Source organism: Schistocerca americana, chromosome 8 (genome assembly GCF_021461395.2).
Source record: "Schistocerca americana isolate TAMUIC-IGC-003095 chromosome 8, iqSchAmer2.1, whole genome shotgun sequence".
NCBI classification, from domain to species: Eukaryota; Metazoa; Arthropoda; class Insecta; order Orthoptera; family Acrididae; genus Schistocerca; species Schistocerca americana.
Window position 1 is genome coordinate 56,722,044 of NC_060126.1, and position 21,509 is coordinate 56,743,552.

The following is a 21,509-nucleotide window of genomic DNA, read 5'->3' on the forward strand; positions in this document are numbered from 1 at the left end:
CTGATCCTCAACACTATCTGTACTTGAGACAAAACTTTTGTGTTGAGCCATCAGGTACCTTTTTTTAATATTTCTATTTACGGCTGAAATCATCGATGCAGTAACCGCTTTATGATCACTGATTCCCTGTTGTGCGTTAACTGTTTCAAATAGTTCGGGTCTGTTTGTCACCAGAAGGTCTAATATGTTATCGCCACGAGTCGGTTCTCTGTTTAACTGCTCAAGGTTTTCAGATAAAGCACTTTAAGAAATTTCACTGGGTTCCTTGTCCCTGCCACCTCTTATGAACTTTTGTCTCCCAGTCTATATCCGGCAAATTAAAATCTCAACCCAGAACTATAACATGGTGGGGAAATCTACTCGAAATATTTTCCAAATTATCTTTCAGGTGCTCAGCCACAACAGCTGCTGAGCCAGAGGGCCTTTAGAGACATCCAATTACCATGTCTGGGCCTGCTTGAACCGCGACCTTCACCCAAATTCGGATCGCCGTCAATTTCCTTCGATACTATTGCACTTCTTATCTATATAAACACGCCTCCCTCTTCACTGTTCAGCCTGTCTCTGCGGTATACATTCAAATCTGAGTTTAGAATTTCATTACTGTTTACATCTGGTATCAGCCAACTTTCTGTCCATAGTACTATGTGGGCATTGTGACCGTTTATTAATGATAGCGCCCCCCGGTGTGGCCGTGCGGTTCTAGGCGCTTCAGTCTGGAACCTCGTGACCGCTACGGTCGCAGGTTCGAATCCTGCCTCGGGCATGGATGTGTGTGATGTCCTTAGGTTAGTTAGGTTTAAGTAGTTCTAAGTTCTAAGGGGCTGATGACCACAGAAGTTAAGTCCCATAGTGCTCAGAGCCATATTAATGATAGCTGTTCTGGGACCTTTATATAGACGCTCCTGTAGTTTACTATTAGCAGATTAATATTGTTATTCCCTGTTGCATTTTGCTTACTCCTACCTTGCCGCGTCTCAGGAGGCGTCTTGTCGGGCATAGGGAGGGAATTCTCTAACCTAAAAAACCCACATGTGCACTCCACACGTACTCCGCTACCCTTGTAGCCGCTTCCTGCGTGTAGTGCACGCCTGACCTATTCAGGGGGACCCTACATTTCTCCACCCGATAGCGGAGGTCGAGAAATTTGCACTCCAGATCTCCGCAGAATCGTCTGAGCCTCTGGTTTAAGCCTTCCACTCGGCTCCAAACCAGAGGACCGCGATCGGTTCTGGGATCGATACTACAAATATTTAGCTCAGATTCCACGCCGCGAGCGAGGCTTTCTGCCTTCACCAACTCCGCCAACCGCCTGTATGAACTGAGGATGACCTCTGAACCCAGACGGCAGGAGTCATTGGTGCCGACAGGAGCAACAATTTGCAGTCGGGTGCACCCAGTGTTCTCTACCGCCGTCGGCAGGGCCTCCTCCACATCTCGGATGAGACTCCCTGGCAAGCAGACGGAGTGAACACTGGCCTTCTTCCCCGACCTTTCCGCTGTTTCCCTAAGGGGCTCCATCACCCCCCTAACGTTAATTATAGCGTCGTATTGCCTATCCATAAAAAATATTTAGTACAGTAATACCACCTAGGCCAAACTACCCCATCCATTCAGTAAGCTCGCCCAGCAATTAGGACACTTTGCCCCAGATGATTGTATCATTTAATTAGTAACGACAATGGTTATTTAATTGAAAATAAATCGATTTTAACATATAGTTAATTTTAATATAAACTCCTATAGATTCCTGACAAAAACTAGTCCTAAATTGTGTTATTATTATTATAACAACACTTTGACAGAAAAGAGTGTCCAGAACTTCTGTCTTACACTGCCTGAATGACCGATAGGATCTTCAAAATTCAAACATTATTTAAAAAAAATAATTTTTTTCCTGTCAATTTCATCACATAACGGATGTGTCCGCCTCTTACAACTTGTCCCTTGAGTCCTTTCATCACCTGGATTGTTGTGAGAAAGTGGTTGAAGACACCTGAGACATAGGTCATCATTATCCTTATCTTCATCACCTTGAAGAACCTCCTTGGGAATACCTACTCCCTTACTGAGTTTTAGTTGTGGAGTTTTGTCAAATGAGTAAGTTTGACCTTCGGCACTTTTTTAGAAAATAGGTTTTTACACAGAACGTCCGCATTTCACTTTACATTGTTTTTCTTTCTTTATCTTTGGCTCTCTGTGTTTTTTCCTGGTTGACATTTCTCAAATGACCGGACATCTTCAGACACTGGATATCACAGTTGGTCAGCTCAAGTGACGTTCAATTAAATAGGCGTTTTTTGGTAGCATAGGCCTTTCTTTGTGTTCTTGAGAAACTAAAGGATCAGCTTCAGCAATGAAACCAGAACCAACAGCATTAGGATCAGGTTTATCTGTTATGCACGAAGGCATTGGAAATAATAATAGAAATTAAACACAAATAATAACGAAAATCGCATACACTACACCGGTTTGAAGTCAACGCAAGACACAATTTTCTTATGGAAAAATTTTCAGTGGATATCATTTAGACTTTGTTTACTAACGAACCTATTGAAATAATGAGAGCGTTTACTTACATAAAGACAGTAGGGTAGGTTGGCCATGGAGGCCGAGGCGCACCTATTTAAGCGGGCCATTGTGCCCTATCACCATATTGGAAATATTTTAGAACGTCTGCGAAAACGCTTTAAACATTTATCTCTGTAAAGAGTATCAAAATAACCCTTAAACTAAGAACTTTTTATCGTTGAACTTTCTTGGTTGGTAAGAGCTTTGTCTGCGAGTACACAACAAAATATCTTGAGTAAACAAAATTTACTTTCAATAACAAGAAAATATAAAATGCACACCCACCTCGCTCGGCTACTTGACTGCATTGACTTCTTTGTGGAAACGCCACTGCATTGATGCTACCAACCTCCTTGGTCGGTGGCGTATTCAGGCAGTTTAACGAAATCATACTAATTGGCCATCCTGCCCTATGGTCAGTGTGCCCCAGTCTCCCTTACTGCTACAGAATCTGAACATGAAATAACAATAAACAAGGTTCAGGGCCAGAGGAGGGGTGGGAAGAGGAGTTGGACAGAGTGGTGGAGGACACTGAGATTGAAAGCGGAGATGGCCGGAAAGAGGGGGCAGGAGGAGTTGGAAAGAGAGAGAGAGAGAGAGAGAGAGAGGGAGGGAGGAGAAGATGGACATAGAAACTGGTAGCGAGGTGGCATACAGAGAGGGCTGGGGGCGGGCAGCGTGAGCAGATGGACAAAGACAGGGAGAAGAGGATATAGCCAGAGGCAGGGAGACGAGTGGGAGAGCAGCAGATTAGGACGTAAATCCAATCCTATACATGTTAGAAACGTGTATTTTCTCTTTCTTCTCCAAGTAACCAGACGGAGCGATGACAACACATGGCCAGGAAAAGCTAGTATATACACTGAGGCACCGAAGAAACTGGTATAGGCATGCATATTTAAATACAGAGAAATATAAACAGGCAGAATATGGCACTGCGGTCGGCAACGCCTATATAACACAACAAGTGTCTGTCACAGTTGTGAGATCGATTACTGCTGCTACAATGGCAGTTTATAAAGATTTAAGTGAGTTTGAACGTGGTGTTGTAGTCGGCGCACGAGCGATGGGACACAGCACCTCCGAGGTGGTGATGAAGTGAGGATTTTTCTCGTACAACCATTTCACGAATGTACCGTCAATATCAGGAATCCAGTAATACATCGAATGTTCGACATCGCTGCGGCCGGGAAAAGATCCTACAAGAACGGGACCAATGACGACTGAAGAGAACTGTTGAAGCTAGATGAGACTCTGCAATGGGGCGTGTGCTGTTGGAGTGATATGGGACCCCTGATACGTCTAGAAACGGCTCTGACAAGTGACACATACGTCAGCATCCTGTCCGATCGCCTGCATCCATTCATGTCCATTGTGCATTCCGACATCCTACACGTCCAGAATTGCTACAGAGTGGCTCCAGGAACATTCTTCTGACTTTAAACACTTCCAATGGCCACTAAACATCCCAGAAATGAACATTATTGAGCACATCTGGGATGCCTTGCAACGTGCTGCCTCCCCCTCGGTCTCCTACGGATTTGTGGACAGCCGCGGAGGATTCATGGTATCAGTTCCCTCCAGTGGTACTTCAGACATTACTCGAGTACTTGCCTCGTCATGTGGCGGCACATCTGCATGCTCGCGGGTCCCTAAATGATACGAGGCACGTGTACCAGATTCGTTGGCTCTTCAGTGCAAATGAAAGGGCTCTCCGTTCAGGAGTGAGTCTGTTCGATTTTGTTTACGTACTAGTGGACATGGAGCAGCGAACTGCAAAACTGCTGTCTAGTCACTGCTTGATATTCCCGCAGTACAGTGTGCATTACAGACGAAGAAATACGCTCAGCATGTAGAAAAAGGGGCAAATGCACGAGTGTATAGACACAGTAAGAGATCAGCAGTGTTTGTATAACGTTAAAAGTAAATATCACCACAATAAAAATTTGCCAAACCGAGGTGCTTTCCGCCTATTTGAAAAAGTAAAATGCGTCAGGCCCCTTGCATGCCTTGCCTTTTCTTCTTTAAAAACAATTAGACGTCTCATGCATAAAGGTAATTTTAGTCTTGATACGCGCTAGAATCTGTTGACATGGATCCAAGTTTTGCTCAACGTGATAGCTGTTGTTGTTGATGTTGTGGTTCTCAGGCCAGAGACTGGTTTGATGCAGCTCTCCATGCTACTCTATCCTGTGCAAGCTTCTTCATCTCCCAGTACCTACTGCAATCTACATCCTTCTGAATCTGTTTAGTATATTCATCTCTTGGTCCCCCTCTACGATTTTTACCCTCCATGCTGCCCTCCAATACTAAACTGGTGATCCCTCGATGTATCAGAACATGTCCTACCAACCGATCCTTTCTTCTAGTCAAGTTGTGCCACAAACTCCTCTTCTCCCCACTTCTATTCAATACCTCCTCATTAGTTATGTGACCTACCCATCTAATCTTCAGCATTCTTCTGTAGCACCATATTTCGAAAGCTTCAATTCTCTTCTTTTCTAAACTATTTATCGTCCATGTTTCACTTCCATACATGGCTACACTCCATACAAATACTTTCAGAAATGACTTCCTGACTCTTAAATCTATACTCGATGTTAACAAATTTTTCTTCTTCAGAAACGCTTTCCTTGCCATTACCAGCCTACATTTTATATCCTCTCTACTTCGACCATCATCAGTTATTTTGCTCCCCAAATAGCAAAACTCCTTTACTACTTTAAGTCTCTCATTTCCTAATCTAATTCCCTTAGCATCACCCGACTTAATTCGACTACATTCCATTATCCTCTTTTTGATTTTGCTGATGTTCATCTTATACCCTCCTTTCAAGACACTGTGTAAGTAGGCTGTTTATGTTTTCTCTATGTAAGTAGGCTGTTTATGTTTTCTCTATGTAAGTAGGCTGTTTATGTTTTCTCTATGTAAGTAGGCTGTTTAGGTTTTTTTATTGGTAACGCCACCTCTGTGTGAAAATCACTGGCTGTGCTGTGTGCAGTCTGTGTCTGCTTTGCATTGTTGTAATACTCGCCATTGTAGTGTTAGGCAGCTGGCTGTGAACAGCGCGTAGCGTTGCGCAGTTGGAGGTGAGCCGCCAGCAGTGGTGGATGTGGGGAGAGAGATGGCGGAGATTTGTAATTTGTCATGAACTGCTATATTTATATATGATGATATCAAGGTAAATACATTGTTTGTTCTCTATTAATATCTTTCATTTGCTAACTATCCCTATCAGTAGTTAGTGCCTTCAGTAGTTTGAATCTTTTATTTAGCTGGCAGTAGTGGCGCTCGCTGTATTGCAGTAGCTTGAGCAGCGAAGATTTTTGTGAGGTAAGTGATTTGTGAAAGGTATAGTTTAATGTTAGTCAGGGCCATTCTTTTGCAGGGAATTTTGAAAGTCAGATTGCGTTGCGCTAAAAATATTGTGTGTCAGTTTAAGCACAGTCTCGTGTATAATTGTTCAAAGGGGAAGTTTCATATGGCGACCCTGCCAGGATTGTTCAAAGGGGAAGTTTCAACTGTCCATTCTGTTCAACTGCTGCTCCAAGTCCTTTGCTGTCTCTGACAGAATTACAATGTCATCGGTGAACCTCAAAGTTTTAATTTCTTCTCCATGGATTTTAATACCTACTCCGAACTTTTCTTTTGTTTCCTTTATTGCTTGCTCAATATAAAGATTGTAGAACATCGGGGATAGGCTACAACCCTGTCTGACTCCCTTCCCAACCACTGCTTCCCTTTCATACCCCTCGACTCTTACAATTGCCATCTGCTTTCTGTACAAATTGTAAATAGCCTTTTGCTCCCTGTATTTTACCCCTGCCACCTACAGAATTTGAAAGAGAGTATTCCAATCAACATTGTCAAAAGCTTTCTCTAAGTCTACAAATGCTAGAAACGTATGTTTGCTTTTCCTTAATCTTTCTTCTAAGATAAGTCGTAGGGTCAGTATTGCCTCACGTGTTCCAACATTTCTACGTAGTCGAAACTGATCTTCCCCGAGGTCGGCTTCTGTAAGTTTTTCCATTCGTCTGTAAAGAATTCGCGTTAGTATTTTTGCAGCTGTGACTTATTAAACTGATAGTTCAGTAATTTTGACATCTGTCAACACCTGCTTTCTTTGCGATTGGAATTATTATATTCTTCTTGAAGTGTGAGGGTATTTTGCCTGTCTCATACATCTTGCTCACCAGATGGTAGAGTTTTGTCAGGACTGGCTCTCCCAAGGCTGTCAATAATTCTAATGGTCTGTTATCTACTCCGGGGGCCTTGTTTCGACTCAAGTCTTTCAGTGCTCTGTCAAACTCTTCACGGAGTGTCATATCTCCCATTTCATCTTCATCTACATCCTCTTCCATTTCCATAATATTCTCCTCAAGTACATGCCCTCTATATACTCCTTCCACCTTTCTGCTTTCCCGTCTTTGCTTCGAACTGGGTTTCCATCAAAGATCTTGATATTCATGCAAGTGGTTCGCCTTTCTCCAAAGGACTCTTTAATTTTACTGTAGGCAGTATCTGTCTTACCCCTAGTGAGGTAAGCCTCTACATCCTTACATTTGTCCTCTAGCCATCCCTGCTTAGCCATTTTGCACTTCCTGTCGATCTCATTTTTGAGACGTTTGTATTCCTTTTTGCCTGCTTCTTTTACTGCATTTTGTATTTTCTCCTATCGTCAATTAAATTCAGTATCTCTTCTGTTACCCAAGGATTTCCACTAGCCCTCGTCTTTTTACCTATTTGATCCTCTGCTGCCATCACTATTTCATCCCTCAAAGCTACCCATTCTTCTTCTACTGTATTTCTTACCTCCAAACGTGTCAATTGTTCCCTTATGCTCTCCCTGATACTCTGTACAACCTCTGGTTTAGTCAGTCTATCCAGGTCCCATCTCCTTAAATTCCCACCTTTTTGCAGTTTCTTCAGTTTTAATCTACAGGTCATAACCATTACATTGTGGTCAGAGTCCACACCTGCCCCTGGAAATGTCTTATAATTTAAAACCTGATTCCTAAATCTCTGTCTTACCATTATATAATCTATCTGAAACCTGTCAGTATCTCCAGGCTTCTTCCATGTATACAGCCATCTTTTATGGTTCTTGAACCAAGTGTTAGCTATGATTAAGTTGTGCTCTGTGCAAAATTCTACCAGGCGGCTCCCTCTTTCATTTCTTACCCCCAATCCATATTCACCTACTACGTTTCCTTCCCTCCCTTTTCCTACTACCGAATTCCAGTCACCCATGGCTATTAAATTTTCGTCACCCTTCACTATCTGAATAATTTCTTTTATTTCGTCATACATTTCTTCAATTTCTTCGTCATCTGCAGAGCTAGTTGGCACATAAACTTGTACTACTGTAGTAGGCATGGGCTTCGTATCTATCTTGGCCACAATAATGCGTTCACTATGCTGTTTGTAGTAGCTTACCTGCACTCCTATTTTCTTATTCATTATTAAACCTACTCTAGCATTACCCCTATTTGATTTTGTATTTATAACCCTGTATTCACCTGACCAAAAGTCTTGTTCCTCCTGCCACCGAACTTCACTAATTCCCACTATATCTAACTTTAACCTATCCATTTCCTTTTTTAAATTTTCTAACCTACCTGCCCGATTAAGGGATCTGACATTCCACGCTCCGATCCGTAGAACGCCAGTTTTCTTTCTCCTGATAACGACGTTCTCTTGAGTAGTCCCCGCCCGGAGATCCGAAAGTGGGACTATTTTACCTCCGGAATATTTTACCCAAGAGGACGCCATCATCATTTAATCATAGAGTAAAGCTGCATGCCCTCGGGAAAAAAATTGCGGCTGTAGTTTCCCCTTGCTTTCAGCTGTTCGCAGTACCAGAACAGCAAGGCCATTTTGGTTAGTGTTACAAGGCCATATCAGTCAGTCATCCAGACTGTTGCCCCTCCAACTACTGAAAAGGCTGCTGCCCCTCTTCAGGAACCACACGTTTGTTTGGCCTCGCAACAGATATCCCTCCGTTGTGGTTGCACCTACGGTACGGCTATCTGTATCGTTGAGGCACGCAAGCCTCTCCACTAACGGCAAGGTCCAGATTTCAAACTAGAATTTTATCACTGATTTGACGTAGATTATTGAGCTTTTGATTTGGCAAGGAAATGAATTATAATGAATAGACATATCGCTGAATATATTTATATTTTTCCACAAACCTGATTGACATTCAGGAAATGAGAACGCATGCGAATAAAGGTTGACGGTCGGTTCGCTTCGCTTTATGCGCGACAGTTAAATTTGAGTTCTGCCTTCACATTTTTGTGTGACGTGACGTGATGTGACGTGGCAGCCCGCTGGCTATTTTGCTGTCGGGATTTCTGATTGAATAATTGCTTTTCAGAGCGCAGTTATGCGTGTGGTTTCTGTTTGTCGTTCCCGCCGCGCCCGCAGTTCGACACGAATCTGTTATCTGTTATTTTTGGCATGTTGTTGAAACGGCATTTTTCCTTGTTTTGTCAAGCATATGTAAACACGGCGACATGGTTCTGATGTTTCCGCTTACGTCAAACCGCAGGTTTCCTCCCCAGAAATGTTGTCCCTTTCAATGCAGGTGTCCCTTTCAATGCCTTTGTGTTCGGCAGCTTAAACATTCTACAAATGTTCCCTGCGCAAATAGTTGATTTACATTGTTATCTAGACAAAAACTTTATTACATCCTCTGCTAAAAATATAAAACTTACACTGCGAGTGTTCAGTATGAATCTCATTTCAACTACATTATGAACAACGTAGTGGAAGAACATTGCTCTTGAGGAGATACGTATTTTATTTGTTTCATCTGGTGAAATTTGGCCTTCAGGATCTCTCTTGGTCTAACCAAGCAATCTTGGACATTATCTTTACAGTATATACTGTAACGCACTTTGTACATTAGTTACATGACAGTAATAGACAAAGTAATAAATATAATTATCAAACTAATGTCATTACTGCTCCCATTATGTTAAATGCTTTCCTCAGTTCCTGACAGATGGGAGTAATGATATAAAAACTGAAAATCGTGGCAGCAAAACTGAAAGAACAAATCGGGACGAAGAAATTAATTGGTCCGAGAGATGATAGGGAAAGTTAATAGTAACAGAAAGAGCAGTACCTACAGCAGATGAAAGGAACAGAACGAGGTATGAGGAAAGCAAGGGTAGTCCCGAGGGTGTGGCAGAGAAATTTGTTCGCTGTTAGAGAGGAGCAAGACGACTGGGAAATATCGACGTTGAAACTTTGAATTTGCTCTTGAATATAGCATGGTTTTCGATTATACTGAGATTATTAAGAATTTATGACTTATGGGTATATGTACATGGACGGAGTTTTATGTAGTATAGATAATACGCTTCAGATTTTCAGCTGCAGTTATGGATTGACGATGTGCATTTTATATTGAGGATAGGTGTAGAGGATTCCAGTGGCTAATACACTGCATAAGAAAACGGAGCGTGTAAAAGTGACGTCTATCCTAAACGATCATAAGAACTAAAACTTATCAAACAACCAATTGCTTGCAACATATGACTTAAAAAAGCATTCACGGCTCGAATCACGTGGAGTTTTGTCTATCTGTGCCCTCCTTATCTACATCACAATAAAAGAGACCCGACAGGGCTAATGACTGGAGTAAGGGCTAGTTCTGGCTACCGGTGGGCGATGGAGAGATGGAAAGCTCTTTTTCTGTTCCAAGGAAAATTGAAAGGGTGATAGTCCCAAGTGTACCGAAAAGTTTAGTTAATACTATATTTGAATATCATGTAATGTCTGATCAAACAAGTTCTAAATGGCGGTTAAACAAGACCTCGAAAACTTTGAAGTTTTATAGCTGTCTAACGGAACTGAATCAAATTCGATGTAAATTGATTGATACGCAGTCAATTTAAATACATCAACTGCATAAAAGAAGAAATAATATACTATTTAATGAATAACTCATTGATGTAACTATGAAAAACAACTAAATAAACTATTTTCGTAACTCCACAGGAATACCAACGTTTCTTACGGTTACTTATCTAAAAGCATATTCCTCTCACTCTTTATTCTGTCAGTTACAGAGAAAAACACCTTATCTGAAATACCATGTATATGTGTTAGTCAGACTTTGCAGAACACAACAATATTGGCAACATCTTTTGATAAGGTAATGTTAAAAATCTGACGTGTTAGAAAAAGGGGGAGTTGTAGGCTTCAAACACTTCATGTAGACCATTCTGTTATCATTTCGACAATGCCACTCTTCTAGCAAGTTAAAGGCCGTACATACACCTCTCATATTATCCTACCACTATTTTCAGGTGCCCTGGTCAATCCGATCCCTTACTAGCGTACCATTGATCAGATGTAGGAGTTGGGTACAGTGTTCTGATCGTTGTGTGTGATGCATATGCACTATCGGTAGTTTACAATGAACTGCTACGCCATGTAGTGGAAGGAACGTGGAATGTTTAAAACCAAGTAGAAATCTCTCATCTCATGGTACGTCTACACATTTTATGCTACTCCTTCTTCCAATTACGTATTCTCTGCAATACTGGAGGCTACAAAATCAATCTGAACGCCTCTCATGACACTGAATGAGATGACGCAGTGGTAAGACACTGGAGTCTTACCTGGGAGTAGAGCAGTTCAAATTCCACATAGCTATTCAGATGTTACATGGCCACACTAAACCGATTAAGGTAAATGATGAGACAGTTCCTTTCTAAAAGGTAATAGCTGTTTTCTTTCCCAGTGTTTCCCAATTACATATAATGCTCCATGTTTAATCACCTCATCAACGACAAAATTTTTCTTTCTTCTTCCTTATCAGTGATGAATTGAAAGTGAAATCGTTAAACTCGTTATGGACGCTAAATGGGTAAACAACTCTGCTGGTAATGCCTCTGGGAAAATTTCATTCAAGGAGATAGAGATTATTTTGTAGAGGACAAGGACTACATAACCGAGTAAATATAATATTACTAAACTCAAATACGTGTAGAACAGACCTAGTGATAAAACATAATACATACGTTTTGAATAGAATAATTTTGGGTATTGGGCCATGTCATTATAAAAGCTAAAGCAACTAAATTGGGAACGTTTCAACCGACTTACTGTCGCCCTTTTCCATGCAGTTCACCACCCTGAAGAGGACCGCAGCAAGTTGGTCGAAGTGTCGGCAATTTAGCTGCTTTAGTGGTTTATAATGACGTGCACAATAACCAAAATTGTTTTACTGAAAATGTCATCAGTCGTGGAAGCCTATGAACTAATAGATACTAATGTGTGGTAGTGGGAGCAGATCTAGTATGTACCCTGAGAAATTACATAATTCCATACAGTGTGTGTTCAAACCTAATATGTACTAATCTCCTAATATATACTACCAATGGTGGGAAGCTCTCAGCCTGTCATGTCCCTCATTTGACTTTGCCTGGTGGGTAGCACCTATGCCTTATTATGTGTTCCATTTTACTCACTTGCATGCCAATTTATGTGCCCCATTTGACTCTGCCTGGTTAGCAGCAGCTATGCTCGGTCATCTGCCCTGATTGACTCGACCTAGATAGTACTGGCTACATCAAGTTCAAATTCGGCCTTTGGTTAGCCACAACTACACTGACTCATGTGCCTCTTTGCCCCTGGCTAGCAGACGCTATGATGAGGCACGACGCTAGTAGTAGCTACAACGTACTGTGTGTCCCATTTGAGTCTGATTGGTTATTAGCAGATGCACCACACTGTGTGCACCATTTGACTGCCCGCGTTAGCTGCAGCTACACCTCTTTTTATGCCTCATTTGGCTGCCTGCCTAGCACCATTTGCACCATGGCATGCGCCGCCTAGATAATGCCATCTACGCCATGCCATGTGTCCCATTCGACTCTACCTGGTTAGTACCAGTTCTGTGCCCCATTTGAATGACTTGCTAGTCACAGCTACGCCGTTCCATGTACGTCGTTCAGCTGTGTCAGGCTAACCGCAGGTACGCAGGCACTAGTTCCGCTGTGCCCCGCCTGAGCGCTGAACTGGCAACGCCGGCAGCACGGTGGGCCCGCTGCTACTCACCCATGCGCCGTCGCACGGCACACATGGAGCTGAAGCTGAAGTGGCCGGCGGCGAGGCTGAGCGTTCCGCCCGTGGTGGGCATCAGCAGCTCCAGCAGCTCCGTCTCGCAGAGGCCGAACTCCGTGGCGGTGAGGAAGGCCGCCAGGCGCGACACGGCCAGCCTGCCCACTTGCTCCTCCAGCTGCTCCAGTGAAGACTCCACGCGGCGTTCTAGCTCTGCAGGCTCTGGGGACAGGCAGCAGAATACCTCTCACCGCCAATTTACAGAAATGGAGATTACTAAACTACACACTGAGGTAAAAGATTTATGGGATAGCGATATGCACATATGCAGGTGGTAGTAGTATCGCGTACACAAAGTATAAAAGGCAGAGCATTGGTGGAGCTGTCATTTGTACTCAGGTGAATCGTGTGAAAAGGTTTCCAACGTGATTATGGCCACATGAGAGGAATTACCAGACGTTGGAGCTAGACACATGGAATATTTCATGTCGGAAATCAATATTTCGGGATCCAAAGTGTCAATAGTGTGCTGAGAATACCAAATTTTAGGCATTGTCTCTCACCACAGACAGCACAATGGCCAACGGCCTTCACTTAACGACCGAGAGCAACGGCGTTTAGTGTAGGGTTGTCAGTGCTAACAGGCAAGCAACACTGCGTGAAATAGCCGCTGAACGTGTGGCACGTACGACAAACGTATGTCACGACAGTGCGGCGTAATTTGGTCTTCCTAGGTTATGGCAGCAGATGATCGACACGGCTGCCTTTGCTAACGACATCGCCTGCAATGCCTCTCCTGCGCTCGTGACGATATTGGTTGGACCCTAGGTGACTGGAAAACAGTGGCCTGTTGAGTCACGATTTAATTGGGTAAGAGTTCATGGTAGGGTTCGGGTGTGTCGCTGTCCCCACGAAGCCACAGACCCAAGTTGTCAACAAAGCACTGTGCGAGCTAGTGGTGGCTGCATTATAGCGTGCACTGTGTTTACATGCAATGGACTGGATCCGCTGGTCCAGCTGAACCGATGACTGGATGTGGTTATTTTCGGCTACGCGCAGATCATTTGCAGCGATTCATGGTCGTCATGTTGCGAAACAACGATGGAACTTTATTGATGATAATGCGTCATGTCACTGGGACACAAATATTTGCACTGATTTGAAGAACCTTCTGAACAATTCGAGTGGATGATTTGGCCAACCACATCTATCGACATGAACATCGAACATTTGTGGGTCACAAGCGAGAGGTCACTTCGTGCACAGAATCCTGCACCGTCATGCCTACAGACGCAGCATGGCGCAGTATTAATGCAGAGGACTTCTGACGACTTGTTGAGTTCGCGACAATTTATGTCACGTCGACTTGCTGCACTATGCCGACTCGATGTTAGGAGATATCCCATAACTTTTCTCACCCCCACGTACGCGTAGCAGCCCTGACCAAATTTTACAAGAAGATCAATTTCACACAATATACACACTTCACGCATTTCAAACTCCAGTAAAGGAATGATGCATTCTCTTAGAGATAAGAGACATCATGGCATCACTTGCAGCTATTTGTGCACATAAGAGAACTACGCTCAGAATTTTTTAAGTGTGACAGCATAAAATCTTCAGAAGTACATATGATGGGAAACCATGTCAGTATTCCCTTTTGTTAAAAAATTGTGCAGAATTAGGTGGATGCGCTTACGGGAGAACATATATCCGCGATAGAACGCGTTATGGCACCTGCTACTGTTGTGGGCAATCCTGTAACGTCCGAATATAGCATTAGTAGGGTGCTGGTGGGTACTGTCACATCGCTGAAATATCTACGTTTGACGTTGCAGAGCGATATGAAATGGAATGTTCAAGTCAGTCTGGTAGCAGAGAAGGCGAAGTGGAATGCTCGACAATTTTGGGACAGTGTAGGTGATCCAGGGGACGGAGCCTAGAACGCTAGTGCGATCTATTCTTGAGTACTGTTCAAGTGTTTGGAATCTCCACGAGGTCGGATTAAAGGAAGGCAAGGAAGCTGTTCAGGGGCAGGCTGCTGGATTTATTACCGGTAGGTTCACCTAGCACACAAGGTTTGCGGAGATGCTTCGTAAACTCAAATGGGAATCCGTGGAGAGAAAACGATGATCTTTTCGAGAGACACTAATGCGCAAATTTAGAGAACGGGGATTTGAGGCCGACTCCACAACGTTTTGATTCTCGACAGCGTACATTTCGTGTAAGGGCCAGGTAAGATGCGAGAAATTAGGACTCGTACGGAGACTTTGAGACAGTGGCTTTCACCCGCTCTGCGAGTTGAGCAAGAAACGATACGACTGTTAGCGGTAAGTGGTGCCGATGTATTGGCAGAGAACTTGGAAAATGCATCAGATTTACTGAAGAGAATGCCTACACTATGCTTGTCCGTACTCCGTTAGAGTATTGCTGAGCAGTATGGGATTCTTACCAGACAGGTTTGCCGCAGGGCGTCGAAAACGTCTAAATAAGAGCAGTTCGTTTTATATTATTGCCAAATGGAGGACGGAGCGTCGCGGATATTGCAAGCGACTTTGTGTGGCAATCATTAAAACAAAGGCGTTTATCGTTGGGGCGAGATCTTTATACGAATTTTCAATCACCAACTTTCCACTCTGAAAATATTTTACTGTCGCCAGTCCATACAGCGAGAAATGATCATCGTAATGAAGTAAGAGTAATCAGAGCTGGTACTGAAAGATTTAAGTGTTCATTTTTTCCCACGCGCTGTTGGAGAGTGGAACATCACACAAATAGTCTGAGGTTGTTCGAAGAAAGCTCTACTAGGCACTTAAGTCTGATATGCCAAGTAATCATGTAATGTAGATGTAGAACATATGAACCTTTTAAAAATGATGAATTGGCACATAGCTGTTTCGTCACTTTATTATACACCCAGTTTTAGTCACAAACAGACCATCTTTAGGTATCCATATACAACAAGAAAACCAAAATAAATGGCAATTCGTAATTACAAAAACTGTCGTGTTATAGTACCCTCCATTTAGAACATATTGAATACGTGAATTGTGATATCATAATCAGATGAATGACAGCTCATAATCAGTATGAATCATTATGTTACAAACCAACATGTCATTCTTTTATACAGGGTGTTTCAAAAATGACCGGTATATTTGAAACGGCAATAAAAACTAAACGAGCAACGATAGAAATACACCGTTTGTTGCAATATGCTTGGGACAACAGTACATTTTCAGGCAGACAAACTTTCGAAATTACAGTAGTTACAATTTTCAACAACAGATGGCGCTGCAAGTGATGTGAAAGATATAGAAGACAACGCAGTCTGTGGGTGCGCCATTCTGTACGTCGTCTTTCTGCTGTAAGCGTGTGCCGTTCACAACGTGCAAGTGTGCTGTAGACAACATGGTTTATTCCTTAGAACAGAGGATTTTTCTGGTGTTGGAATTCCACCGCCTAGAACACAGTGTTGTTGCAACAAGACGAAGTTTTCAACGGAGGTTTAATGTAACCAAAGGACCGAAAAGCGATACAATAAAGGATCTGTTTGAAAAATTTCAACGGACTGGGAACGTGACGGATGAAGGTGCTGGAAAGGTAGGGCGACCGCATACGGCAACCACAGAGGGCAACGCGCAGCTAGTGCAGCAGGTGATCCAACAGCGGCCTCGGGTTTCCGTTCGCCGTGTTGCAGCTGCGGTCCAAATGACGCCAACGTCCACGTATCGTCTCATGCGCCAGAGTTTACACCTCTATCCATACAAAATTCAAACGCGGCAACCCCTCAGCGCCGCTACCATTGCTGCACGAGAGACATTCGCTAACGATATAGTGCACAGGATTGATGACGGCGATATGCATGTGGACAGCATTTGGTTTACTGACGAAGCTTATTTTTACCTGGACGGCTTCGTCAATAAACAGAACTGGCGCATATGGGGAACCAAAAAGCCCCATGTTGCAGTCCCATCGTCCCTGCGTCCTCAAAAAGTACTGGTCTGGGCCGCCATTTCGTCCAAAGGAATCATTGGCCCATTTTTCAGATCCGAAACGATTACTGCATCACGCTATCTGGACATTCTTCGTGAATTTGTGGCGGTACAAACTGCCTTAGACGACACTGCGAACACCTCGTGGTTTACGCAAGATGGTGCCCGGCCACATCGCACGGCCGACGTCTTTAATTTCCTGAATGAATATTTCGATGATCGTGTGATTGCTTTGGGCTATCCGAAACGTACAGGAGGCGGCGTGGATTGGCCTCCCTATTCGCCAGACATGAACCCCTGTGACTTCTTTCTGTGGGGACACTTGAAAGACCAGGTGTACCGCCAGAATCCAGAAACAATTGAACAGCTGAAGCAGTACATCTCATCTGCATGTGAAGCCATTCCGCCAGACACGTTGTCGAAGGTTTCGGGTAATTTCATTCAGAGACTACGCCATATTATTGCTACGCATGGTGGATATGTGGAAAACATCGTACTATAGAGTTTCCCAGACCGCAGCGCCATCTGTTGTTGAAAATTGTAACTACTGTAATTTCGAAAGTTTGTCTGCCTGAAAATGTACTGTTGTCCCAAGCATATTGCAACAAACGGTGTATTTCTATCGCTGCTCGTTTAGTTTTTATTGCCGTTTCAAATATACCGGTCATTTTTGAAACACCCTGTATATAGATATAAGGCAAAGTCCCGGCTGACTGACTCATTCATTGACATATCATCACCCAGGCCAAACCGCTCAGAGCAGAAACTTTCAATTTCGAGAGGGTGTTCATCTTATACTGTAGCGTCATTTAAGCGGAAATTTTTCGAAATTCCATCCACAAGGGAATGAAATAGGAGACGAAATGTTTTTTGAAAATTCGTCGCTTTTAAGGGAATTTTGAAGCCAGACCTACGAAAAATCGTATTTCGTTCTCGGCAGGAAATAAAGAAATATGTATTTCAGCATTTTTGGAAATTTAACCTCAATGGGCTGAAGTAGAAGGGAAAGTTTTCTGAAAATAAACCATCGTTACAGAAATCGTAAAGCATTTTTCGTGATATGTACACCCTTTCGCCTACCTCAGGCGGGTCTTGCACCTGTCCTAGTGCAAGGAGCCGTGTCTCAGCTCGAATGAATGGAGGGCGCCGTTAGGTCAGAGGCAGGTCTGAGGGTCGGTGCTTCAGAAAACCTCAGGCATCGGTAGAAGAGTTTTGCACTTTTCTTGAGAATGGAAAATAGCTGAATTTCCGTGATAATCTTTTTGTCTTTCTACAGATCTGATGTCTTCACGTTCATCGGTAATGGGTTGTTTAGGGTGCATAACTTTTATGATTTTCCTCGAAAAACTCGTAGTTTTCTTAGGGTGTCGTTATGGCTCTCCAGAAATTGGGTGTTCCTATGCAGCATATCATGGGCACTTTTTCGTGAATTTTAATATGATTCTTTTGTTCACGTTACCAGCAGATTATTTTTTTAAAAAATCAAATGTTTTACAGTCGTTACTATGCTGCAATGGAACCCGTTTTTGTTTTCTTCGTCAGAGACCACTAGACTAATGTTACGGAAACGGAGAAGGGATCGACATATTAAAACAAGATGTCCGACAGGTGATAACAGACCAAGCTTTTCTTAAAAACAGAGCACAAATTATCCAGACTATACTCGTCCAGCAGATGATCCATAAACGTCTTACGTCGTTATCGTTAAATATTTAACACATTGAAACTTCCTGGCAGATTAAAACTTGATGCCGGTCCGAGACTAGAACTCGGGACCTTTGCCTTTCGCGGGCAAGTGCTCTACCAACTGAGCTACCCAAGCACGACGCACGCCCCGTCCTCACAGCTTTTTAATTCCGCCAGTACCTCGTCTCCTACCTTCCAATCTTCACAGAAGCTCTCCTGCGAACCTCAGCGCACACTCCGCTGTAGAGTGAAAATTTAATTCTAGAAACATCCCCCAGGCTGTGGCTAAGCCATGTCTCCGCAATATCCTTTCTTCCAGGAGTGGTAGTTCTGCAATGTTGCTTTGTACATGAGAGTCCGCTGCTTTTAACAGATAGATGGTACGCCTCTTATCTAACAGAATACTAAAGAAATCTCTACTATAAAAAACAATGCCCTGACTGACTGATTCATCACTTCCCAGCCCGTACCGCTAAGTATAGGAACTTGAAATTTGGAGAGGGTGTTGATTTTGTACCGTAGGGGTTTTTAAATTATACCCCTAAGGCGGTGAATTAGAGGGTGAGAGGTTGTCACTATTAAGACATTTTTGAAGCTAGACATATGAAATTTCGTCTTTGGGTTCTCTATCAGAAATAAATACGTGTTTCAACGTTTTTGGAAATTCAACCCCAATAGGGTCAAAAAGTGAGTGAGGTTTTTCTGACAATAATCGTTATTAAAGAACTATGAAGGTATTTCCAAAGCTGTATCTATGAAAACCGGTATTTGTCTTCTCAGTTAAAAAACAAAAGGAAAAACGTGTTCAGTGTTTTTCGAAATTCAGCTATTAAGAGAGTGAAATAGGACATGAAATGTTTTATGAAATATTTTATTATGAGCAAGTTTAAATTTAAATCTATGAACATTTGTATTTAACTTCCCAGTTTGAAGATAAGAAATAGGCTTTTCACTGTTTTTGGAAATTCAACCTATACGTTTGTGAAATAGGGGATTAAAATGTTTATGAAAGTAATTCGATGTATTAAAATAATTTTCAAGCTAAATCTGTGAGAACTATGTCTCTCTTCTATAGAAATATCACCAAAATAACGCAAAAGGCATGATTAACAAAAGCCTTTGACTCCAGCTACTAAAATTGCTTTTTGGTCGGAAGTATCTTCCGAAAAAACCTTGCTTCTAAGCGTTATTAGCGTGGTATAAACGTGGAGCACAGTTTATTCACCACATATCTATCGTATGTTATATGTGCTCATGGGTTAAAAAATGGTTCAGATTGCTCTGAGCACTATGGGACTTAACTTCTGAGGTCATCAATCCCTTAGAACTTAGAGCTACTTAAACCTAACTAACCTAAGGACATCACACACATCCATGCCCGAGGCAGGATTCGAACCTGCGACCGTAGCGGTCGCGCGGTTCCAGACTGTAGCGCCTAGAACCGCTCGGCCACTCCGGCCGGCGCTCAGAGGTTAAAGATGGTTTGATATGTTAGTTGTTGACATTATATTTGATAGTGGGTATGGGCCGTGATACATCTGATTATGTCACAATGTTAAGTATCCGGTAGATTATGAATGACGACTACTGTTTTTGTAATTACTCATTGTGCTTTATTTTGACCTTTTCAATCTATGTAGATACCTGAGAGTGAACTGTTTATGACGGAGACCGTTTATGAAATAAAGTGGTAATATACAGCTGTGTGACAATACTCGATTTTTCAAAAGTTTATAGAAGATGTGAATCATCGCCATCTCAAAATAATGTACAAAGTGTGTAAGCAAGGCAGATAGAAACAAAGAATCCTTCTATAAACGGTACGAGCCGCAAATGGCAAATCCGGTAATATAAGCGACTTTGACAAAGGGCGTGTTGTTATGGCCTGGGGACGAATTGCTAGGAAACGGCGAAGCTGGTCATCTTTCTGCTTTTTAATGTCCTGAGATTCTATGCGAATGGGGTTAAAGGACGGTGAAACGACAAGGTGTCGGACGACCATTTATTACAGAACGGGAATGAACTTTTCATGATATCTTTGCAGGAAATTCTTATCTTTCTTCATCTCGTGTACACTGATGGCCTATATAAGAGCTGGCATCTTTTGTAGGAATATTACTCACGTTTGATGATTAAGTATCTGTCTCTCTGTCTCTGTCTCTCTCTCTCCTCTTGAACCACTCCCAGAAAAGACTCATTACAACTTCCTGACCAAGAAAGAAAACTACTGGGGTATATATTTCAGAATATAAAACCACAGGCACGGTATCCTTCTTTGGACTGACTATTACAGAGCACAAAACAGTTTTTTATAATTATATTTATCCCTGAGACTTTCAAGTCTCAAGTGTTGGGAAGGGCACTCAACTTGGCTAGTTCCTGCAGCGATGTTAACCATACCGCTGTGGTGGTGTAATGGTTAGTATTTCTGCGCAGTAAACAAGAAGACGCAGGTTTGAGTTCCGGCCGCAGCACAAATATTAATTCAATTCTTCTGCTTCGATCATTATCGCAGATAAAGAAGAGACTTGAAAGTTTCATGTTTCTACTTCAGTCTAGATGTGTTACTTCTCTTCCAATATTGTTTGCTAACATTTAACTTCTTTGGTGATAATACTCAGTAAATGTCTGAAGATGGTCTTGTAAGCCGAATACCGGTTAACAATAAAAATAATATTGTAGAGCAAAAGCAAACTGGTGCTTTTCATTTATTATGATAAATATAAGATCTAAAAGATCACCCATGGTATAGTATTTTCCCACTACGTCCAACGCCGGGGTGCTAATCCAGTGCTGGAGAGCCCTGACAGTAGTGACAATGTAAGGAAAAATAAGAGGAAGATATGAATTGAAGTTTGTGCATTCAACTTGAGTAGTTCGTGCAGCAATGTTGGTCATAGTGTTGTGGTGGAGTAGTGGTTAGCATTTCTGCCTATCAAGCAAGAAGACAACGGTTCGAGTCCCGGTCGCAGTACTAATTTTAATTCATTTGTTCTGCTGTGATCATTATCGTACATACAGTATTCGTTGGTCGTACGATGAGGGAGGCCTCAGCATCAGTCTCCTAGCTGGTAGGATGTGGCCCAACACGATATCCTCTTCTCTGCCGATTTGATGACAGGCTAGGACATACTCCCAACATCCTCAGCTGTACGAGGGGCGTTCGACAAGTAATAC

At 42.6% G+C, this 21,509-nt stretch overlaps 1 protein-coding gene across 1 annotated transcript in view; it reads right to left on the minus strand.

The window, feature by feature from the left end:
• The window catches only part of LOC124545526, a 632,143-nt gene that overhangs the window by 328,905 nt on the left and 281,729 nt on the right, over nt 1-21,509 (minus strand). Inside the window, exon 7 of the mRNA XM_047124474.1 lies at nt 12,649-12,873. Within this exon, the coding sequence (XP_046980430.1) occupies nt 12,649-12,873 (225 nt within the window). The remainder of the gene's footprint in view (nt 1-12,648; nt 12,874-21,509) is intronic.